Source organism: Mirounga angustirostris, unplaced genomic scaffold (genome assembly GCF_029215605.1).
Source record: "Mirounga angustirostris isolate CCGP_5_RB_7025 unplaced genomic scaffold, mMirAng1.0.hap1 SCAF_10, whole genome shotgun sequence".
NCBI classification, from domain to species: Eukaryota; Metazoa; Chordata; class Mammalia; order Carnivora; family Phocidae; genus Mirounga; species Mirounga angustirostris.
The window spans coordinates 56,219,179-56,244,260 of NW_026991718.1; the positions used below are offsets into that span (position 1 = coordinate 56,219,179).

The following is a 25,082-nucleotide window of genomic DNA, read 5'->3' on the forward strand; positions in this document are numbered from 1 at the left end:
TATAAGAGGCTTCTAAATTCCCTAATTGTGCTGGAATGTGGTGTCACTGAAAATGAGATTATATAAAAGAATGGGCTGGGTGTGGTGTGGATGATGGTGGAGGCCTGGGCAAGTGCCCCACGCAGGGACTTTCTCAGTAATTCTATGGACTAGGGCATTCTTCCAGCATCACTCTTGGTTCACAGATGCTCAGTTAAGGCCTGCTGACCTAGTTCTAACAAGACTTAATTTTAGGAAGGTATGTAGCAAAACCACCACTTTTTCATGAGCCCTGCCAGTGCTGACTAGTAGGCATCCAGAAGCAGCTGGACACTCACCTTCCGTGAGCCCCATCAGTGACTGCCCTGCGGCAGCTTGGCCCACCCGAGCGGGTCTACCCCGCTTCAGGGGGTCAGGCTGGCTAAAAGCGGCGAGAACAAAATCCATTCAGTCACCCCCAGGTGATCCCCTAGAAGGGCTCCATCGATAACTGCTACTTCACAACACAGGAATGGAATAAAGGAACGTGCAGATCCTAGTAGAAATATTGTATTCATTTTGAGGACTGCTATGTTTTAAGGCAAATGTCACGCACACAAAAAAGAGATGAACAGTATTGGAACAGTATTTATGACAACACGTTAGAAGAGCGGGGAAGACAGCTTCAGACAGTGAGAAAGTGGGATATTCCCCAGCCGGGTCCCTCCTGGTCTGATTGCTCCTACAGACTGAAAACCAGGGAGGCACAGGGCACCTTCTTCCTCCCAGGGCAAGGGGAGCCATCGTGGCGGATTCCTTACAGAAGCACCTGCCCCAGGCCCCGGCACTCTGCCTACCGCCTTGCCGGCTTCAGGACAGAGGAGGCACGCTCACTGGATGGGCAGCTCTAATTTTTACGTTTCGTGGACTTTACTTTTAGACACAGGAAAATCAATTTGCAGAAGCCACAAACTGTGGTTAGTTCACCTCTATCCAAATTCAAACTTGCTTGGATTGGAGCTAAAACAATGTGGATACACACATGCATACACGCATTTGTGTGCATATAGAACCATATCTATATATGTGTGTGTGGAAGAAGGAAGGATAAGATCTACCAAAGGCGAAGGCGGAAAAGTAGTGAATGTTCATTTGCAATTTGGGATCAAACAATGTGATTGTTTCCCCTTTCAAAATAGAAGGGGATCAGCGAGGAGCCAGAGGGTCAAGGTTTCCAGGCAGCTCTCAGCTCAGTTCCTGGTCCCTCTTGGCCTCACAGGGGATGGGAGCGGCTTGGCTGGTTTAAAGAGGGGCCTTCCCACTGGCCGGGCCAGCTCTGTGCCCATGGCTCTTCCCCACTCCTTCCACTCAGGCACACACCCCCAATTTTAAAACGGAGGAGCTTGACTGCCTCTGTCCCCGCCTGCCCATTCTCAACAGCACGGACACACATCTCCAGGGCGTCTTCCCCCTCTGCAGGGTATGGGGGACAGCCATGCCACAGCAACAGGGAAAACGAGAAAACACACGAGGCCAAACACCAGGAGCTGTTAATGGCCCATTGTGGGGTGGCTGAGCCGGTGCCTGGGGTCTGGGAGTCACAGGGAAGCCAGGGACCCGGAATGTGCTGCAAGATGGGGTGGTCATTCAGGAACACCTGACCAACATCAGGAAGAGGTCGCACTTGAAGCTAGCAAACACCTACAAAGAGAACAAGTGGCAAGACCGAGTTGGTAACGCACCCAGAGAACCAAGTTCTGCTCAGAGAAGCTGTCTTTACCGGGAGCATGAGGCCTCCGTGAAGAAAGGTATCATTTGGGTAAAACATAAGAATAGCAAAGGGGTGTTAGCACTTGATATCCAAGAAGTGAAAGGGGTGTTTTCATGGATTCACTCAGTTTGCCTCACCAAATCCCTCTGAGGTAGGTAAGAGGCAGGTGACAACAGCCCATTCTACAAATGGGGTAAAGTGAGGCCCAGGACTCGCTGCAGGTCACACCATGGAGACAGTAACAGCCACAGTGAAAGAGCATTCTTGTGCCTTTTGGTCTTCCTGTCCTGGCAACACCGGTCTTCTTGAAAATGCCCCCTCACCTAGATTCAGACCAAGTCAGCAGGTATCTGCAGGAACGGGGACATTTGGCTTACAGTTTTAAACTCTTGATCTACTGGCAGGAAAAGAAACCGAGCCCACAGCAATCAGCCAAAGCCAGGGGACCTGGGGACTTGGGAATGGGGGCAGCCCACCCCACCCCAATTAGTGAGTGGCTTTATGTGTTTTCATTTTTGTTTTTGTTTTGCACAGTGCAGCATTTTAGGGGGCTAGGTGAATTCTAAGAATGGATTGATAAACCAGCAGGTCCTGAAAGTGATGATCATGGAGGAAGAGGCCCCTCTCGGGCCTGTTGCCAGATCAGATCAGAGTGGATGGGGATAAAGCTACAGTGTTGTCAGAGGCCAGGTCCTGGAAGCAGAAAACTTCCGTGGGGCTGGGACGAGACTGAGGACGACTGTGTGTACCTCTGCGTGTGTGTCTGTCCTGACAGGGTGCTTCCCTTACCCTTGCCGGCTACACCCCTCCCCCCTTTCTCTGACCTCAGCATTTAAACTGTTTATTTCATGCCATTGACCAGAGACCCCCACAGTGCTAAGGCCATCTGGAGTATTTCTAACTGGACCACGTGCAGCGCCTCCAAGCCTACCAGCAACTGGTGAATCAGAACCAGCCACACCTCCAAGTTCGAAATCTCAACACCTCGGGTCGCAGCTCAGTGAATTCCAGCCAAGGGTAAGAATTTGGGAATTTTTCCAATTACTCTGGCTCACGAGGCAGCGTGACAGAGGACTGTAAGCCCCCTATGTCTGCCCAGAAAGCCCCCGCGCGCAGTGAAGGGCACATGTGCGTTGTTCCAAGCGCTAACCCACCCGGTCCCTGGGAGCCCACACCGCCCCCAGCCTGCAGCTCCAGGACGGGCTTCCGAAGCACACGCAGTTGCACCTGGGCATGGATCAAGCCATATGGCAGAGCGTCCTGGTCTCCGGGAACCAGTTCCTGCTGGGAAGCCCAATGCCTGCACGGAGATGCAATCCTCGAACCGGTGACTGGGCCAAAGCATCGCTTAGGGCTAAGAGTCGGTGAGCACGGTGCCCACGCCGGCTAGCCGCCCTCCCACGGCGGGGCGCTACCGCCCGGGGGGGCCAGCCCGGAGCCAGCCCCCTCACAGAACCGACTCCTTGGATTCCAGTTCGGGGGCGCTGACTGCGGGGCCAGCGGGGTTCTGGTGCGTCACCAGGGGCGACGTCTCCTCCTCCGATTTGCAGTTGGGGACGGCCTCCACCTTCACTTCGCTCAGCTCCTGCTCCCCTTTCTTCATGGTCTTCTGGTTGAGGTGGTGGAGGATGCCCGCACCCAGCGCGTCCCCTTCCACGTTGACCACCGTGGTGGTGCGGTCCCTGCGGGGGGAGAAAAGGCAGGCGTGGCCGCGGGTGCCGCCGGGCCGGGCGGCCACAGCGGCCTGCGCGCGCCCTCCTCGTGCTACCCGGGGCCAGGCCTCACTGTGCTCTAAACGGAGCTTCTTTCGGGATTTCTTATTCTCAGGAAAGCAATAGACCCTGACTGTGGAAAACCTGGAAAGAAGAGAAGCATAAAGAAGAAAACAAAAGTCACCCACCCACACTTCACGACTCCCAGCGAATCTAGTAACATCTTTCTATGTATGTATTTTATGTGGAGTAGACACCATCGTATGAGAGTCCCGCGTAGCTGGGATGCAGAGTGTAGACAGGGTTTCGGACCCAGCTTCTCTCCTGCTCAGCAGTACACTGGGGGAACGCCCCTTCTTTTTCTCGCCCCAACACCGTGTGTCTGCTCAATGTTCAACTTCGCACGTACTCCATGGCAGTTGGCAAACACTGTCTCATAGCACTGTCCTTTCCAGGAGCTTGTCTTCCCACAGATTAGTCCAATCACCACCCCATCTCTCCTGGGGCTCAGAGCAAGTACAGTGCCCGTTTTGGGGCAAGGAGTGAACTCGCCTGCGTGCACCGGAGAAGCTGAGGGCTGTGCAAGCAGAGGCCGCGGGGTGGTGGACGGCTCATGTGACTTCAGGTCTCTCCTGGGCAGTCTGCCTGCTGCCCTGTTCCTGACTAACTGCCTCTTAAGGGCCTGCCTTCCTCATGCAGAGGCAGCTGGCTGAGGAAGCAGACGGGGCCTCTGACACTCCGCTCTGGTCCTGTCCAACTCACCAGCTCAGGGACTGAGTTCCCTCTGATGAGCTGTGTGGACAATGTGGCTCTCTGCTGCACATTTCACCCTCCTTGTTCTGAGGAACTGTAAGGATTCTGAGAATTCCTTTCAAATTTCCAGGGCTTACACAAGAAGTTGGAAACCACCATTCCCAACCACAATGGGCAGAGCCACGAGCCCAGTGCCAGACTCCAGCGTTTAGGTGATGCCGTGCCTGGCTCTGGCTAGCCTGGCCGGCAGTGTCTTTCTTCACTAATGTTTACTGAATGCTTTACCACAAGCCTGGAACTCTTCTATGCACTGTGGATATGCTAACTTAGTTCATCTCCAACACAGCTCTGGTGTAGCTTCTATTATTATTCCCATGTGACAGGTGAGCGGATCAAAGCACAGAACAGTTCCTATCACACAACTAGTAAAGCTGGGATTTGAACCCACGTACCTGGGCTCCAGGGCTTCACTTTCTTATCCATATGCTCTACTGTCCAACATTAGCACCTCAGGTGACCTTCCCTATATAACAAGTACTGTTTACATCTAAAGAAGGTATCACACAACTCAAGGAATCCACACTCAGAATCAACACTCACCGTCCTATGCCCTTATAGGAGCCCTGGTGATGGTGGCCTGAATCACACCTCCTACCTAACTCCTCTTCCCCAATCCACTCACATCAGCTGGGTTCATCTTCACTTCCCTCGCCGAAATCACTCCTTGCATGTTCCAGGCCAAGGACAATCATCCCCAAAGGCTCACTGCTCCAATGGCTATGACCCCTATGCAGCCAACAACCTCCATTAGACCCTTGTCCTGCCTGTGCCTACCCTGGGGGCCCAGCCTGGGTCTTGGACCCCCATTTTCCTGGATGCTCAAACCAAGTTCTCAGTAATGACATTTCATGGTCATTCATGGCCTTTGACTCTTACCCTGTTTAATTTTTCCTAGCTCTAAATTTTGTCTTGCTTGGGACACCTGGGTGGCTCAGTCGGTTAAGCGTCTGCCTTTGGCTCAGGTCATGATCCCAGGGTTCCTGGGATCGAGTCCTGCATCGGGCTCCTTGCTCAGTGGGGAGCCTGCTTCTCCCTCTGCCCGCCACTCCGCCTGCTTGTGCTCATGCTCTCTCTCTGACAAATAAATAAATAAAATCTCAAAAAAAAAAAATTCTGTCTTGCCAACTCAATTGTAGGCTCCTTCACAAGGCATGTTTGAAGTTTCTCCGCATACCCCAGACCCAGCAGGGTGCCAAACTCCTAAGGAAGTCGACACAGACTTGCTTTTATTCAGTGCCCTTAGGACTTGCTACTTACACAATCCAGTCCACAGCCAGGATCAGAGAAAGGTCATGAGTGGGCAGCCCGATGGCCTCCAGGATAATGGCGATGGTGAGGACCCCTCCAGCTGGCACGCCGGCCGCGCCGACACTGGATGCTGTGGCTGTCACTCTAGGGGACGGCACAGAAGACTAGCCATTGACACAGAGCACGGTGTGAGCACAGAGAAATGCAATATGGCAGCTGTGGCTTAGAAACTGAAAACCACACAACCCTAGGTGCTGCTGGCTGAGCCCTTCAGAGATGATTCACTCTCTTCAAGTAATGAACTCACGCTGTCATCTCCAAATGGGACCCCCCCCCACCCAAGTCATGGTGAGGTTGGTATTCATGGGGTGTTTCAAAGGAAATCACACATATAACGAAAAACCTCTGACGTTTTGACCCAGACCTGAAGATGAAGAATAATGAACTTACAGAATCGTGAAAATCTGTCCTGCTTTGAGCTCGATGTTGTTGAGCTGGGCAATGAACACCGCGGCCACACACTGGAAGATGGCTGCCCCGTCCATGTTCACAGTGGCCCCAATGGGGAGGATGAACCTGCTGACCCTCTTGTCCACACCGTTGTTCTCCTCAATGCACTTCATCATGGAGGGAAGGGTTGCTGAGCTGGAAAGGGAGAAATGGCCAACCATGACAAGAGTCCTTCCCAGCCTGGCTAAGAGACTACGCAGCTCAGACCCAGGAACAGAGCAATTTGCACCATCCCACTGTCTGGTTTTCTTCCCTTGAAGAAAGAGAAAAATTGGAATTGTTTCAAAGCTTCTGTCACAATGTGAGGTAATGTCAATCCCCAAAGTATTCAATATCTGACTCCCTAGATTTACCTGTTATGTTATTTACCTGGATACACCTGTTCCAAATATTTCAAGAAACGCCACATTACCTCATGGTGCAAAACGGTCTCAAGACAGCAAAGAACTATTTATTCTACATGCGCATCTCCTCTCTTGAATTGTTCCCCCCAGAAGTCAAAGGCAAACTATGACTTTTTTTTCCTTTTAGGCCAAGAAGTAGCAAGGGCTGTGAGAGCCTGAAGAGGACTATGTTCCTGGATAACTGGAAGAACAAGCCCTGCTCTCCCCAGCTAGCCCCGCGGGTGGCTGCCACAGCTGAGAAGCAGATTTGTTTCTAAGCCAGAGAAACTTTCCTCCCTAGTTCTTTTTACCATCACCACCTTATCATAGAAATAGCCATTCAGAATGGGAGGAAACATGCAGCAGAGAGGCAAAAACCAAATGTATGAATGCAATGTGCAGCCATCCTTTGAAAGTTTTCTTTTACTTGGAAAGCCCAATTTTTTGGAAGCATTTCCAATAATGACAAGGTGCATCTTTTGTATTAATTAGATAATCCCACAATACTGTGGACTCCCAGAGAGCTAAGCACCCATTCCTCACCGTGATGCCTTGGTCTTATTTTCTAATCCATATATCCAGAGGGAGAATTGGGCAGGCATCATTCTAGAAACTTCCCTGCAATGCATTTTGAGGTAAGTGGTTGCCTTCTTTTACTAATTAGGATGAAGATCCACAACTGAGTTAAATAATGATCTGACCTCTAAGCAGCATGAAGGAGAAGGGAATGAGACAATCCCCCATTCTGGCAATCCCAGAGACCCACTTCCATAAAAGTGTGGGCTGGTAATTCAAAAAACCAGACAAGACCAATTTATAGTTTTCAATAAATCAAAATACGCCAAACGCTGGTTGTGCAGCTGGACTCAGCTGGTCCCACAGGACTATGACTCAGAGCAGCCGAGGGCGCCTGAAACCGACTCACCTAGAGCAGGTGGCAAACGCTGTTGCAAATGGTGTGACGAGGCCCAGGAGGAAGCTGAATGGGTTTTTTCGTGTGAAAACAAAATAAATAAGTGGCAGGACAATTCCTCCATGAATAAAATGGCCCAATATAGATGTGAAGATATATTTTCCAAGGCTGGTCACCAGCACGATGATGTCCTTCATTTCCAAAATCTTGCTTCCAACCAGGAACATGATGCCCACGGGTACGTACCTAGAGCGTGAGCACAGGTACGTGTCAGTAAGAGTGATGTGATGATGGGACCGGGAGACGCAGGCCCTTCTTGAATACACAACACAAGGACTTTCAACTAAGTGGTCTTCATTTCTCCCTAGGATTGGGAGGCACCTGGCTGGTTCAGTCAGTACAGCATGCAACTCCTGATCTCAGGGTGGTGAGTTCGAGCCCCAAATTGGGCGTGGAGCCTACTTAAAAAAAAAAAAGAAAAAAAAAAGTTCTCTCTAGAATGATCCTGAGGAATTGAAAACGATGGGCCCATTTTATAGGCTGTGAAACTGAGTAGAATAAACATGATAAATCACCATGGGTAATAGAGTCAGGACCAGAATCCAGATTTCTTTCTCCTTGGATATATTATGTTCTTAACACAAGGATGCTACCAACCACATGGGCTCCAAAGTGAAAAGTCGAGGAACTCCTCAAGATCAAAGCCTCTGGGACTGAGAACTTGACTTTCAGCCTTGGTCAGGCTTGTTCTGAGAACTTAGAAACACAAAAGACTAACACCTATTTTGCAGAATTGCTGTGATACAGAACTGAGCCAAAGCTGGGACTTTTGTTAAGTTTTAAATTCTCTGTGGTTTGGAAAACATGATTCCGTGGGAAAAAGTCATTAACAATGACCCTCAGGGAACACTCCTCGAACGTGGAGATTTTTTTAATGGCGAGACGGGAAGAAGAAAGGGAAGGAAGGAACTATGGGAGCCACAAAACCCCAAAGTCAGCTGTTTTAAATTAAAATAAATTTAGGAAGAATTTTATAACCATTGACTTTATTTGTAAGTTTCAATTACATAGATAATAATATCACATAGTTCAAATTTGAAAGGGTTCAAAAGGGCGAATAAAGTCTCCCTTCCACATCTGCCCCCCAAGTACTGAGTTTGTTTCCACCTTTACCTTATTCTTTTTAAATATTAGCCTCAAAACTGAAATACTATAGATTATCTTGCCATTGTTCTGCTGATGGACCTCCAGACTATTCCCAGGTTTTCATCATTATAAACAATGCTGCAAGCAGCCTCTTTGTGCCTACCTGCCTGTGTTATCTAGGTAGAGACACCAAGAAGTAAAACTGCTGAATTATGGGGTGTGCATATTTTAAATTTTAGTAGATATCAACAAATTGTTCTCTAAAGTAGCTGTTCCAATTCATATTCCCACCAGCCGTCCAGGAGAATCATCTTTTCCCTGAACCACTGGTTCTGACCCAGGGATGATTCTCCCCCTGTGGGACATTTGGCAATGTCTGGAGATATTTTTGGTTGTCATAGCTTTGGGGAGGGGTGTCACTGGCATCTAGTGGGTAGAGTCCAGGGATGCTGCTAAACACCCCAACGTTTGCTCAAAACTATCCTCACTCTTATCAACGCCTAATAAAACCAAACTTTTCATTTTCCTAATCCTAGTAAGTTGGACATCCCTTAAAATGTTTATTGATCATTCAGGTTTCCTCTTCTATGAATTGCCTGCTCACATACTTTGTCTACTTTCTAATAGTATATTCAGTCTTTTTTCTTTTTCAACAACCAGAACTCTGCATTAGTGCTTCTCAAATGATCTTTGGTGTATTTCTATCTAGTTGGTCATGGACCATATTCTTATAAAAGACAACAGAAATAAAATATTAGAAAAGTGATCAGGTGCTTGGATGTTGCAGCAATATGAAATTGCTATAAAAGTTTCTAAACACTTATCCTCAATTTCCCTATAAATCTCACTGCAGCCAGAAAAACAGTTTGTGAACTTGTACCAGTCCTCTGGAAACTAGGTACCTGAGATGTGTGTGTGTGTGTGTGTGTGTGTTCATATATACATTATATGTAAATATATATAAATTTTTTTCAGTGTCTTCTTTTGTTCAAGGTATCTTTTGCATGCAAACATTTTATATTTTGATGTAGTCAGATTTGGCAGCTTTTTATGGCTTGTACTTTTTGCATTCCATTTAGGCAGAGTTTCCATACCCCTATGTTTTCTTCTAATACTTTTAGGGAACCCCCCTCCTCCTTTCTTCCTTCCTCCTTGGATGGTTTAATGCATGGGTTAGCACCCTGAATTTTATTGGAACAACCACATTCATTCATTTATAAATAGTCTACAGTTGCTTTCATTCTATAATGGCAGAGTTGGTAGTTGTGACAGAGACCATATGGTCTGCCAAGTTTGCCGAGCCTGTATTTAATCAACTGAGGCATTATTTCTGTGAATAGTGCAGGATAGGCAGGTGCTTTGACATTACAGTAGGTAATTAGCAAAGGCAAGATAGCAGAAAGAGCTGCTACTGGAGATCCCTCTCAAACCTGGTTGAGATCCTTTAACCAGGCAAGGCATTTTAAACCCTAATTCTGTGTGAGATGCACTTGCTGGGCAACAGATCTCCCACTGCAGTCAAACACACAGCAGCAGGATCTGCCTTACTGAACACCCACTTATATAACTAGTACATCGAATTGAAGGAATGACTATAAATTGGTTTTCAGATTGAAAACAAATGTCTTAACATCGCAACATCACTTTCTTGCATAATTTCCTTTAATCCAAACTTTGGGAGGATTTTAGACTTAAAAAAATAAGGGAAAGGGAAAGAACCTGACACGTGATGAAAACACTTTTTCCTTTCTGAAAATATTTTTCTCCCCAGAACAACAGCAGTCACATGAACAGTCATGTTTGCAATGATGGAGTCAGACTCTGGAATTTTTGATTGAGGAAGATAAACACCACTAGTGGGGGCTCTGGACTTGGCCTCCCCTTCAATTCCAAACTTTACTACCAAATTCCAGTCTTCTCTCCTAAGATCTGCCACCCCCATGCCATCTGATAGAGAGAAGTTGTGGGATAGTTAAGGGTTGACGATAAGGAAAATGCTTCATGTATGAAAGGATAAACTACATTTCTGGACAATGTACCAGTAGAAGCTAAAACCCACAGAAGTTTGGTTCAAGTAAAACAGCAAGATGAAGCTTATGAGGGATAGGCACTGGAATTGGTATGATTTCTGAGAAGTCACTTTGAGACCTCTGGTCAAATTTTTACTTGTTAGCCAGAAATCAATCCAATGTTTTTTATTAAACAACTGTGCTTTTATTGATGTTACATAAAGAAACATTTATGTGAAAAGAGACCATTCCAAGTTTATATATGCATGGGGTGAAAATGAATTTGTCTTCCATGCTGTGAAATATTATAGGAAGGGGCCCCTTTGAAGCTTGAAGTCTACTGTTTTAAGATAAATAAGCTTTATTTTATGCTGCAGGTAGCACAGTTATGGAGTTCATTGCCCCACAAGATGATATGGGCATCCCACATGCTATGGATAATGGGGGAAACTCATAAATAAATCACCAGTGATAGAACCATAAGGCGTCCCTGTGGGTGTTGAAGAAGGGACTGGTAACTATGGCACATGCCTGATTCTCTGAGGTCCTAGACAAGAGGAGAAACTGTCTCCACCTCCACAACCCCCTGTATCACTGTATCAAGTTTGGCCCATGGTGCATCAACCATAGGCGAAGCACTTAGCCGGGCAGCCCCACAGGGGTGACCTAGGACAGCAGACTTGGGTTCTTTTCTGGATGGCAAAAGAAATGAGAGGGAGAGTAGCAGGCGGGCCAAACTTACCACATAATCCACGACACCAGCACCATTGTTGCCTCATTGAAGGCATTAAAGAAACGGATGAGTTCTTCTCCTTCAGAGCCGAGTTTCTTTAGGGCCACTCCTAACACTAGGGCAAAGAGGACCAATCCTAAAATGTTCATCCCTTCGATCTCGGTGCCAATGGGAATCTGTGGGATCAGAGGGGACAGAGGGTCTAAGTTTACAACAGATGAGTGAGAATTCAAGTAGCGGTTGGACAATCACTTCAAAGCGTTGCTTTTATTTTATTTTATCAAGTAGCATTTTCAACTCAGGACTTGAACTCATGACCCTGAGATCAAGACCTGAGCTGAGATCAAGAGTTGGATGCTTCACCGACTGAGCCACCCAGACGCCCCCAAAAGGTTGCTTTTAAAAGAAGAGCTGGTTAATATAACATTGTATGTCAACTACACTGCAGTAATAAATACAAAAAAATAAATTAAAAAAATAAAAGAAGAGCTGGTTGGTGAAAAGTTCCTTCAGATCGAGAGTCAATGATTTTAACTGTGCCTCCCAAATGTCAACAAATCTTGTTGCTAGACTGTTACTGTGGCCTCCTAGCTGACAAATTTCACAGAAGATTTTCAGGATATTCTTTCCTGAGTCACTGACTTAAAATAAAATATATGGATATACTATATTCCTTATTTTTTTTCCATAATGCTCAATCTCACTACTACAAGCATACATTGGACAAACGTATTATTCCATCAAAATACATGAAATTCTGAACGGGAAACATGTATCAGCATGGTAAAAAGAGAAAGAACATTTTTACCATAGATCTGAGTTCTAGTCCCAGCTCTGATATTAAATAACTTCTCTGACCTTCAGGTCCTTCATCTGCAAGAGGAAGTGATTTGGACTAACTAGTAGCGTTCGACTTTTTTTTTTTTTTTTTTAAGTACAACTTTTCCTCAAAGAAAGGCTGGTAGAGCTCAGAGCCCCTCAGCCCTGAGAAGCTGTATGTGTGGGGATGGGGAAAGGGCGAAGTACTTCCTTCTTCCCATGACAGCTCTGTAGCAGCACTGAATAATCCTTGATTATCTTGGTCCCTCTCCTTGTCCTTCCAACTCTATCATGAAGGCTGGGACCTTACCCAGTGTCCAGCCGATAATGGCTACTCAAAAAATATGTGTGAGTGAATGATGGCTATAGTGAGTTAAGCCCCTGAGACAAGTTCTATGTGTAGAGATAGGTTAAATCACCTATTAGTTATATTTCAGGATAGCAGAAGGGGTGTTATAAAAGATTTTTTGAAGAAAGGGACATCAGTTCCAATTTGATGAAATGGATCTGCTAAAGACTGCAATGCTGCAGAGGCTGGCCTTGGGCCATGTTGGTAAATAACCCAAGGAGCAAGCCTAATTATGTTCTTCAAATAGTTCCTTCAAACCCCAGTTTTCAGCCCTGCTGAGAGGATGCATCTTGTATGCTCCTTCAATTAAAAAGCATTATTTGCTTTATAAGTTACTAGCCACAAGTGATCTTATAAAGAGCTTTACCTTCTCATGGGTTACATTTCCAGAGCTCGTGTTGTGGGTCACCTCTCTATAATCAGTTGCATACTGGGAACAAGAGAAAGAAGAAGATGCTGTCAGTTCACAGGTGAAGGCCGACCAGAGAATCTGAGAGGACTGCTGGACCTCTTGCTACTCTTCTTATTCACTCTGAGCGTTCTGGGAATTCCTCACTTGGTTGGCCTAACGAGGGCCTCTGAGAACCGTACAAAAGTTACTTAAGACCAAGGCAGCATACATCCCAAGAGGCCTCTGAGTTTTTTAGGGACCCACACCATTAGGGGCAATGATTTGGAGGAAAAGTTCTGCACAATTTCATGCTGATAGTTTGATATTTCAAACACCTGACACTTTGAACTTCGGTATTAATTTCATAATGTCGAAGTTCACTTTTCAATGTGTCATTTTATTTTCATTCATATGTTTATGTTCCACTTTGTTCCAGAATTTATTTGAGCTTGACTGCTTTTCAGCATCTACTCCTTTTTTCTTTTTTTTTAAAGATTTTATTTATTTATTTGAGAGAGAGAGAGTGAGAGCATGAACCAGGTGTGGGGGAGGGGGGAGGGGCAGAGGGAAAGGGAGAAGAAGACTCCCTGCTAAGCAGGGAGCCCAATGAGCGGTGATCCCAGGACCCCAAGATCATGACCTGAGCCAAAAGCAGACACTTAACCTACTGAACCACCCAGGCGCCCCTCAGCATCTACTTCTAATCGGCTTGACCTCCGCTCTCCAAAGCAAAGGATGTGAGGCAAGATGGCATTTTTTGGCTAAGTCTTGTGGGAGACTCACTTATCAGAAGTGAAATGACTCTCCAAACTTGGGTCCTACAATTGACTTCACATACTTTTGCACAATGCATGCAGGTGTCTCCCTATGGCAGAATGCATGATTGAATGGAGTTTCTTATAAAATGCCTTTCCTGACCCCTTCTAAGGACACCTGGCTCTGAACTGTCAAGAGGAACCCATTATGGGGTACTGCTTTGTGCCTGCCTTTGATGCGGCCTGGTCTCTCTCACCTTTGATTTATAAAGCTTTCAGACAAGCAGAGGTGTTCAGCTATCCTGTGATTACAGGTGACAGGGGAAAAAAACCCACCCCATGCCTTCTGTGATAGGCACTGAAAGCCCCATAAACCTTTCATTTTTTTCCTACCTCACATTATATATATAAACCACAGCTGTACTTATATGCAGATTTTTAAAAAATATTTTATTTATTTATTTATTTGAGAAAGAGAGGGAGCGCACGAGCAGGGGGGAGGGGCAGAGGGAGAGGGAGAAGCGGGCTCCCTGCCGGGCTCGATCCCAGAACCCCGAGATCATGACCTGAGCTGAAGGGAACCACTTAACCAACTGAGCCACCCAGGCGCCCCGCAGATTTTTTTTTTTTGGAAAGATAGAGAGGGAGAGGCTGTAAATAGAAACAGAAAAGTCTTTGCTTGGAAAAGGCAATGAGATTAGTCCATCTAATCTAGACCTTTATACTCCTTCTCCTCACATAGCATGGCTACAGGGACGTTACTTGCAGTCTTGCGAAAATTAGGAAAAACTAGAAACAATCTGAATGTCTATCAATAAGGAAGTGACAGAATAAAATTATGATATGCTCACACAGTGGAATAGGGCCATTAACATTATGCAGAAGGGTATTTACCGACATGAAGAAATGTTTATAATACGCCGCCTTAAAAAAAGAGGTTAAAAACAGTATGTGTAGCATGTATACATCCTAACAAAAGGTGTAGTACAATTGTTTTTATTTTTAAAACACGTGTGGCACATGCAGAGAAAAACATATCTGAAGGATGTATACCAAAATGTTAATGGGCATCTCTAGGTAGTGATTATGAGTGATCTGTAATTTCTTCCATATTTTTGCACTTTTTAAAAATTTTTTTACATGAGCACATATTACCTTCATAATCAGAAAAAAAGATAAAAGTATATTCTTAAAAAATTCTAAAATATTTAAGGGATCCCCAAAATGTTATTTAAGAGTCTTTCTCAGGTGATATGAAAGGATGGTGGAACCAGTGGGATATTTTAGAAAACCTTTTTGTTTTTTGTCATTTCGTTTAACTCCAGGGTCCCCTCTACAAAAATTTAGGCCAGGGTTACCAAGTTTTGTTAACAATACTACCCCTCTCTGACCCACCTTACCTAACTCCATGGCATCATTTATACACCACCCCCATAAAAGTTTCTTATTTTTTGCAAAGCATCAAGCCTTACCGTACGGAAAGCGGCAACCACAAGATTTGAGGGAAACAGGTTTCTGTTGGAAAAGAAAGCACTTTGTCAGTGTTCTTAAAGTTCAGCAAAGTGTCCACTTTCAGATGCCCATTCCTGACAGCCTAACACACAGCGTTCCCTCTCTGTCCAGCAGTTACTGTGGTCCCTGCTTGATCCAAGCACCCAGCTAGGGCTCGGCTGCCGGGTCACAGTAGATACTTGGCGTGCACCGGTTTTTATCCTTACCTCCATCATGGTACTCCAGAAAAACTGCATCACTTCCCCTAGAAATTAAAGCCTGTCGCAGCGGTTTTCAACAGTAGTGGTATTGCCCACTGGTGAAATCCAAGGGAGTGTTTTCATTGTCAAAATAACTGGGGGGCATTCCTACCATTGGGGAGTGTGTATGGGGGGAGTGCCAGGTCCCAGCCATTCATTCTACTGAGTGTGGCCCTCACACTTTCCAAATGTCCCATATGACATACCTGTAGATGAAAGCCTTATTTATAATTACCTCAGCCTAAACTCATTCCAAAACAAGGTTGTTGTTTTGGTTTTTTTTTTGCACAATTTGAACATACACTGAATTTTCTAGGAATGCAATTACTGTGCAAAACGTGGAATAAGTTTTATTTTGGTTTGTTCAGAATGTTTCCAAAGATTGTTCATCTTTCAGGAAAATCACATCACCAATGGCAAATTGTAGGATCTGGGTCCTTAATTGCACACACCACTATCAAGTACCAGCCCGCATTTACAGCTGTCTCATTAATGGTGAATGTAAATTCAGAAGCAAACACCTAATTAGGATCTTTACATATTGAAACACATCATTTTTTATTATAAATTACTCTCCTTTTATCTTTCTGTTGAGTCATATTGATGCTTTGAAATTGAAATGAACTGAAATTCTATTTATGGATTTCATTTCAGGATGAAGGATTTTATAAAGTATTTGTTGTAAAAGGAGGGCAATAGGACTGGTCAAGTTAAGCTAGATTTTGAAACCAAAATCTATTCATGTGAACAGTTTTTATTGAGGGCCTCCTTTGGGTCAGGCTCTATGCAGGATGCTGGTCTTGATATATAACAAAATCCCAGTGATGGTCCATTTGTAAAAGACTGAATCATCCTTTACAATTATGCCAAACTTATCCATTAATACTTACTTCTGTGGCTGAGTTGTTTATCTAGCACTAGAATCTCTAGGCAGCCATTTGCAGTGCTTTTTGTTTCAGAGGTAGGTAGGTCTGACTGCAACCCAGCTTGGCAAGCAATCTAAGACAGACTCCTGGTAGTTACACCTTGTACGATACCTTCCCCTTGAGTGGTGGGGCCTATGACTTGCTTCTAGCCAACAGAATTCAGCAAAGGTGATCGATGTCATTTTCATGATTAGGTTACATAAAATTGGGGTTTCCTTCTCGCTATTAGACTTTCTTTATTGCAACTCATTCTTTATTAAAACTCATTGAACTGTACACCTAAAATAGGTGCATTTTATTGTGTTTAAATCATATCTCAAAACTGCGTAAAAGGCTAAAAAATAGGATATAGTACAAACTGCAAAGAATTTACAACCAAAAAAATACATACGTTCAAAGGGATGACTGAATTTTCTATAGCTCAGCTCTCAGATATTAATCCCTGGGAAGGCACCACCTGGGGGCAGTGAGACATAGCTCATGCATCCACAAAATCATTCTCCTTTTTCTTGTTCCTCCTGCCCATACATACAATGGCAAGGAGCTGAGGCTGTGGAGTAAAGTAAAAACACTTCTCTGCACCATTCACAGATTGTGCCTCTGGTGTTGTATCTAAAAAGTCATTGCCATAATCAAGTCAAAAAATAGGCAGAAGACATGAACAGACACTTCTCCAAAGAAGACATACAAATGGCTAATAGACACATGAAAAAATGTTCATCATCATTAGCCATCAGGGAAATTCAAATCAAAACCACACTGAGATACCACCTTACACCAGTTAGAATGGCAAAAATTGACAAGGCAAGAAACAACAAATGTTGGAGAGGTTGTGGAGAAAGGGGTACCCTCTTACACTGTTGGTGGGAATGGAAGTTGGTACAGCCACTTTGGAAAACAGTGTAGAGGTGCCTCAAAAAATTAAAAATAGAGCTACCCTATGACCCAGCAATTGCACTCCTGGGTATTTACCCCAAAGACACAGATGTAGTGAAAAGAAGGGCCATATGCACCCCAATGTTCCTAGCAGCAATGTCTGCAATAGCCAAACTGTGGAAAGAGCCGGGATGCCCTTCAACAGATGAATGGATAAAGAAGATGTGGTCCATATATACAATGGAATATTACTCAGCCATCAGAAAAGATGAATACCTAACTTTTACATCAACATGGATGGGACTGGAGGAGATTATGCTAAGTGAAATAAGTCAAGCAGAGAAAGTCAATTATCATATAGTTTCACTTATTTGTGGAACATAAGGAATAGCATGGAGGACATTAGGAGAAGGAAGGGGAAAATGAAGGGGGGGAAATCGGAGGGAGAGATGAACCATAAGAGATTATGGACTCTGAGAAACAAACAGGGTTTTAGAGGGAAGGGGGCTGGGAGGATGGGTTAGCCCGGTGATGGGTATTAAGGAGGGCACGTACTGCATGGAGCACTGGGTGTTATACGAAAACAATGAATCATGGATCACTACATCAAAAGCTAATGATGTATTATATGGTGACTAACATAACATAATAAAATAAAATTTAAAAAAGTAAAAAGTTATTGCCATATTGAAGGTCATTTAGGTCCTCTACGTTTTCTTCCAGGAGTTTGAGAGTTTCCCGTTTTACATTTAAGTCTGTGACCCATTTTGAGTCAATTTTTGTGACGGGTGCAAGGTCTGTGTCTAGGTGTCAGATGTCCAGCTGTTCCAGCACAATTTGTTGAAAAGATTATCTTTGTGCCATTGTATCGCCTCTACTTCTTTGTCAAAGATCAGTTGACTATATTTACACAGGCTCTCTATTCCGTTCCATTGGTCTATTTGACTATTCCTTCACCAGCCACCACACTGTCTTGACTACTGTTGTTTTATGTTAAGTCGCATATAGTCGGGTAGTGTCAGCCCTCCAACTTTGATCTCCTCTCTGCAAGCTTCTTATTCCTCTTCCCTTTGGCTTTTAAACACAGACGCTGCTGTGAATGAACTCTGGCTTCCTTACTCCTGAGCTCTCCTGCATTCAGGCATCAGCTGTTTGTCATGTAAGCAGGTTTGCCTGCCCCTCAGAGCTCTGTCTTCAGGCACTTTTCCTAACTCCTCACATTCACACAATAACTCCATGTGCTTTCAAAATAAGAAACATTTGAGCTGGAAGAGATTTTAGAGGTGGTCAAGATCAACACCCTCATTTAGCACATGGGGACACCAAGAACCCAGAGACATTTAGCTGGTACATCTCCCATTCATGCTCCACCTAGACTAACTGTCCAATACGGTAGTCATGTGGTTATTGGATACTTGAAATATGACTGGTGCTACGGAGGATCTGAATTATTTTATTTACATTGAAATGTCTTAACTGTAAACACTTGTGGCTAATGTCTATCATACTGGACACTGCAGATCTGGAGTTTTGAGATCCAGAGTCTGGGAGTAAGAAGGACCAAATGGTCTTTCCATGCTTTGCCTCTCCACAGTACCCAATTTCACTGGGCATTAGGGGGTATGAGAGGAGGCCGAACTTCTGTTAGTGGTGGTATACACACATGCGGCTCACACAATGAAGAACTTCAAAAATGTTCCTTCTTTATACATCTGGTACTGTTTGCTCTTCTGATCCTATTTAAATGTCAAGGGTGGTATGCATTTCCCTGTCCTATATGAGAAGAATGGAAAACAATTTACTTTTGCTTAGGTATATTTTTTTGTTCCAGAAATATTTCCTTTTATTTAAGTTCAAAAATTCTTTACTGAATTTATGAAAATTTCAAAGACTGTTCAGAACAGGATATTGCACGGTATGTACACCTGCTAAATATTTATTATCCTTAGTGTTTATTGTTATAGAGTTGGTTAACAGGGACATGCCCCTTCAGATCTTGGTACCCCCCACAAGGCTGGGAGCAGAGGAAGGGTTGGGTGTAGTGGGCTTATACTCTGGTGACAGTGGGGGGCAGGGGAGTAATCTACCCTCTTTTGAAGGCCCATATCCAGTTTTAGATTCCAGCTGGAAAGGTTAATGCCAGGCCCCTGAGGTGGGGATTTTCGGGGAAATAAGATTAAAAACAGCACCAATCCTCTGTAACAAATGGCCTGAGGACTATCCCTGAGGGGCTGGGACACTTGAGAATATTAGCAAGACACTCCAATATTAACTCACTTAATCCTCATAACAAATGTAGGTAGTAGACACTATTATTAGTCTCATTTTACAGATAAGAACACTGAGGCATAGAGAGGCTTAAAGACTTGTCCATACAGCTAGTAAGTGGTAGAGCAGGATTCAAACTCAGGTAGTTGACCCCAGTGTCTGCTTTTAATCCCCCCCCCCCCCATGCCGCCTCACTGGGTGTATGCTCTTTTCAGTCTCTGAACTATTCAGGTAGTCTCCTGGGTGGCAGAAGGAAAGGTATCAAGGTAAAAGCTTTTATTATTTTTTTAAATAACAAGCTGCCACTTTTTCCCTTTAGTGACTAACTAGGCTGAGAAACCTCCATAAATGGATCCTTGTTAGATTTGCTAAGAGTCTTCTTCTTGCCTATAGAAGAGAGACGTAGGCCTATGCCAAACGGCCTGCCATGGCCAACATTTAAAAGAAATTATTCACTATTCACTCCCTTGACTACGATCTAGGGGCTAATATTAGAGCTCGGCCTCCTACAGGTTTCTTTGAAGCTATTCAAGAAGTGTGTTCTTTGCAGGTTGAGAGGCATCATATTCACACCAGTCCTTGACCAGGCAAGTAAGTCCCTCATGCTTCCCTCTGTGAAGCGAAAGGCTCAAAGCACTGTCCACTGTTGAGAAAATGAGCACAAGAAAAAAATATAAAGCCTAGAAAACTGGGCAACAGGCAAAATCTCATTTGTGTCTACCAGGCAGGCACAGGGCTGCATCCTGCTAAGCTTCTGCAAAAGACAGTGGCCTGGGGCCAGAAGGAGCCCTCGGCCCCACCCAGGAGCTGTCCTTACCTGCCACCTTTGCAGAGAAGCCTCTGGTTTTCCATTTGAAAACTACAAATTTTAACACCCACGGGAATGTTAGAAGCCAGTGGTCTCAATCCTTTCCACTTATAGCGGAAGAAAATTGAGGTCGATGGTCAGCTTTGGAGACCATAAACATGTAATGCGGGGGACAGGAATGCAGAAACTGGAATGTCAGAGAGGGTAGTGAGGATTTCTGCTCCCTTTTAGAATGGAAGGCTCTTCTGTGTTCCGTTTTGACTTTTCTACATTTTCCAAAATTCCCACGTGTTGATTTTTTTTTAAGATTTTTATTTATTTATTTGAGAGAGAGAGCATAAAGGAAAAGTGAGAGGTAGAAGCAGACTCCCTGCTGAGCAGAGAGCCCGACGCAGGGTTCGATCCCAGGACCCTGAGATCATGACCTGAGCCGAAGGCAGATGCTTAACCGAATGAGTCACCCAGGCACCCTCCCCCTTTTTTCCCCACAGTGTTGATTCTGTTAGTCCAAAACATAGTAACTGTTCACTTCTTTTTCTCCAAGTTCCATGTAGTTCCCAACACACCTAAAAACATTAGCTTCAAGTCATCGTGAGCTCCCCCAAACATTCCCCCCGCCATTTATTCTCTTTTCTTTTAGACTATGAAAAGAGGGCCATCCCTGTAAGTTCATGTGAAACAAACACAACTTCCCGATAGCTCTGTAATCCTGGCCCATTCATAACCAGAGTAAGCACAGAGTGGGCCAGCCCTGGTCAAACAGCTTTACAGACATAACTCATGTAACCCTCAGAACAATCTTCCGAGGCAGGTACTTTCATGATGCCCATTACAGAGATGAGGAAGCTGAGACACAGAAATTAGGGACATGCTCTAGGACTCCCAATCAGTAAACCTTGTTAGGGACCAAGAAGTTCCATAATGACTGAGTTCCTCGTAACCTGTTTCAGCGGCTCTTTGGTGCCGAAACCATTTCATTTTGGATGAACAGCCACAGCTCAATCACTTGGGTCACACCCAGTTCTGAGAGTCCTGTACTGTTCTGAGTCTCCAGGCATAAAGCTCTGGGCTGCTCAGGAGAAGACCCGCGCTCTCCCACCTGCTAGCTGCTCTCCATCACCCCTTCTCAGCTCTTGAAGGGCCTGCTTCCAGCACCCGTGGTTCACACACACTCCCTGGCCTTTGTTATTTCTAATCCACTGTGGCTTGGGAAATCAAACCACTCAGCAACGGCATTCTGAAAATCTTCTGAAAGTTATACTGAATATCTATTAACTTCATTTTCTTTTCTTTTTTTTTTTAAGATTTTATTTATTTATTTATTTATTTGAGAGAGAGAGAGAGAAACAGCATGAGAGGGGATAGGGTCAGAGGGAGAAGCAGACTCCCCGCCGAGCCGGGAGCCCGATGCGGGACTCGATCCCGGGACTCCAGGATCATGACCTGAGCCGAAGGCAGTCGCTTAACCGACTGAGCCACCCAGGCGCCCCCTAGCTTCATTTCTTTCTGACTTGTAGTTCCGTCTTGAGAAAAATTAGACACCGGAGCAGAGAGACCCTGAGGCACTGCACCACCAGCAAAGCCCCAGCAGCAGCTGCGCTATATTATCAGAGACTGCTCCCACTCCTTTTGGGTGTTTTGAGTTCTGGGCAGTTACCCGGTGAGGGCCTGTTGGATAACTGAGGTGTTTGTCAGCGTTCTCACTTCATTCAGTGCCCACAGGCAGAAAGGACTGCGCCCTGCCCTTACCAAGGAATGTGCCCAGAGTCCCATAAAATCAGTATCTGCGGGGTTTCTTTGCAGGAAGCAAATTTAAAACTTTGACCCAGGGACTCAGGAAGCACTTAGACATGGCTCAGAACTCAGTTCCCTCTCACAAGCTCCTCAACGTGAGGGCAAATCGGAAGAGCAGTACACAGGCTTTCCTTCACTGGACGGGGCTCAGGTCCTCTGTTTAGAGGAAGTGGGCATCTGCCCTGACCCAAATCATATTCTTACCTGATTCCCTTTTGGCCCAGAGCAAACATTTCTGAGATGGCGGACTGGACCAGCAGCATGGCACCATTACTATGGCATATTGACTTGGGGGAGGGGAGAGTGGGAGAAGCAGAACCCCGAACTGTGGGGCACAAGACCCATAGTTTTGCTAATCCTTCTTTCAATAAACCACTCTGTGACCTTGAGCAAATCACTTAATCTCTCTCTGCCTCAGTTTCCTCAGTCGTAAAACAGGATCATAGCACCTGCCCTACCTTTATCTGTGAGCAGCTGGAGGCTGGCTGTGGAAGCATTATGAAATGCTGCGTATTCCCAACAAGCCACGACAAAGGTTCTCTTAGTCCTTTCCTGCATCTGCAGCCCAAGTCACTGAAAAGTCTGCACCCAGACAGACCACTAAGCCATGATGCTGGGTCACCATTCGCTTCAGAAGCAGCAGCTGTAGGGGCTTGGATCTAAAACTAGAAAACCACGATCAAGAAATAAGATGTCCCTTCTGAGACAGGTGGTAATAAAGTAACCCCTCACCTTACCTTGCGCCATTTGGGGGCTACTGTCCCTCTTTTGGAGATAAAAGAATGCTACTGAGCCTCCCTCTGGGGTACCACCAGCAGGTCAGAGCTGGGCATCCATACTCCCTTCCCTGGGCCACTGATCCCTGCAAAAAAGAATCCTTTAACCCCATAACCACCTTCCCTCCTGGGGAAAACTGACTGATACACTGAATGTAATAAGCCCAAAGCACTCTCAACCTCAGCACTTTGTTTTCAGCACCCACCTAAAAGTCCCAAAACTTTAAGGATCTCAGAAGACCAAATATCAAGTTGCCAGATACCAAAGACTGTGATCACATCAAAGTCCTCTTAGGCCATCCCCATCTGCCTTTTTGGTATGAACTTTTTGGTCCCCCTCATTGGAGGTTTTTGGGTTGGTTTTGTGTTTTGTTTGTTTGTTTGTTTTTTCAATACAAAAGCCTTGGACTTTTTATTGTTGTTGTTGTAGTTTCAAATGAACACACACTCAAGTGGCAGACATTCATCACATTTTCCAGAGGGAGAAAAGCAAATAGCAGGAAGTCAAGTCACTTTGCCCAGGATTTGCTGTTTTTTGTAGCCTCAGCCAGGAGGAGCTTTGCCTCAGTGACTCAAGACAAAACATACCTCCAAGGTTCCAAATCCAGAATTTTCGGAAACCTGGAGGAGCCAGCTGAGCTCCTCACTCAGCTGAACCTGGCCAGGACGGTAAATGCCTCCAGGCTGCAGTTCTCCCATCTGTGAACTCTGGGCTAATGGAGAAACCAAGAGAGGCTGAGGCTTTGGATAATCCAAAAACAACATTGCATCTCAAGGGATAAAATGCAACTTCTAAGAATCACAAAGAACAGGCAAAACTCCTTCCCCTCTAGAACTCACCCTTCCAGAAATAAAGCTCCTTGAAACCCAACAATACTCTACAGTGATCCTGACTATGGGGTGGAAGCAACTTGTCCCAAGCCCCCGGGAGAGCCATGTTTCTGGGCAGTGGGCCTCATACAACTAACCCCAGCCCTGTTATCCTTGGGTCCTCTGATAAGTCTTCAAAAATTGCTACCTTCCTCTCAGCCGAAGGGCTGAAACAGGGAAGGCCAGAGATTACAGGTGAGGATGATACAGGCAAAATTTAACTAATGCTCCCAACAGCTTTCGGGGACCGCGCCGAGAAAACAGGGTGAAGATAATGGGGTATGGTTGGAACGTTCCTACTGGTAAGGGCGGCCGAATGGTACAAGGAGTACAGTACAGGTGGGACAGCTGCTCTTCCCTAACACTCCCACCTAATGGTAGGGCTGGTTCATCACCAGCAGCCAATTAAGAATGAACTCTTAGCAGTGTATGAAGGTGGTGTGTGTGTCCGTGTGTATGTGTGGGGGTGGGGGGAGGAACGCACTGGAATGCATTAGAGAGCTTGTGTCCCTCACTGTGCACTTGGCGGGGGGGCGGGGGGGGGCGTTACCTGGCCAGGTCGAGGAAAGAGTCCACTGTCTCTTTGGGGACCGGAGGGGACCCCGACTCCTCCAGCCCCAGGTCACTGGACTGGAGGGTCTGCGCGCCAGACCCAGGCTTGATGATGAACGCCAAAGCGACAGCGAGCGCCGAGGCGCCAAGCGTGGTGAGGCCGAAGTAGGCGATGGCGATGCCGCCCAGGCGCCCGAGAGAACTGGCGTCGAGGGAGGCGGCGCCCGACACCAGGCTGCAGACTACCAGCGGCAGGATGATCATGCGCAGCATGCGGAGCAGCATCTCGCCGGGGAAGGACAGGTAGGCGACCTGCGTGCGGGTGAGGCCAAGCCCGCGCAGCGCCGCGCCCAGGCCGGCGCCCGCCACCACTCCGGACACGGTGAACAGCACCAGCGCGTGCCGCCGTAGGAAGCCCGCGCAGCGCCGCGCGTGTCCCACCGCGGACCCGGGCGCGCCAGGCCCTGCTGCAGGCCCCGGCTGGGCGCCGTCCAGGTAGCCGTTGGTTTCGCTACTCTTCTCCATGGCGCTGCTCGCGGCGCCGAGCTGGAGGAGGCGGGAGACTTGGCTCTGGGATAAGCCGGGCTCTCAATGAACGGATCAGGCAGAGCTGGCGACGTCCGCCGGTTGCGCTCCGCGGGTTCTGGGAGCCGGCGGGCGGGGAGCTCCCGGCGTGGGTGCAGAAGCAGGTGGGAAAGGGCCAGGAGAGACGCGGGAGAGCAGGCTGGAGCCACGGCCTGAGTGGATCGCGCCGCGCCCAGCCTTCCCACAGCGGCCACAGGCTGGAGATGATGCAACGCGGGAGCCGCGAGAGAGGACGCAGATGGGAAGAAGGGAGGGAGCCGTGAGCAGCCCGAGCCCGCCCCCTTCACACCCGCCGCCCCGCCCCCCGCGGCTTCGGCCAATCAGCGCCCGGGAGCCGCCGCCGCGCGCCCCTCGCCCTGGAGGCCG

At 46.3% G+C, this 25,082-nt stretch overlaps 1 protein-coding gene across 1 annotated transcript; it reads right to left on the bottom strand.

Annotated features, from left to right (window-relative positions):
- Positions 1 to 512: 512 nt before the first annotated feature.
- Positions 513 to 24,990, bottom strand: SLC1A4 (solute carrier family 1 member 4). The gene is made up of 8 exons (XM_045884886.3): positions 24,130 to 24,990; positions 14,983 to 15,025; positions 12,732 to 12,794; positions 11,206 to 11,372; positions 7,321 to 7,554; positions 5,953 to 6,147; positions 5,512 to 5,646; positions 513 to 3,411 (listed from the first exon to the last, which is right to left on the bottom strand). Exons 1-8 carry the CDS (start codon positions 24,654 to 24,656, stop codon positions 3,177 to 3,179), a joined length of 1,599 nt encoding a protein of 532 aa, XP_045740842.1. The 5' UTR covers positions 24,657 to 24,990; the 3' UTR covers positions 513 to 3,176.
- Positions 24,991 to 25,082: the final 92 nt, after the last annotated feature.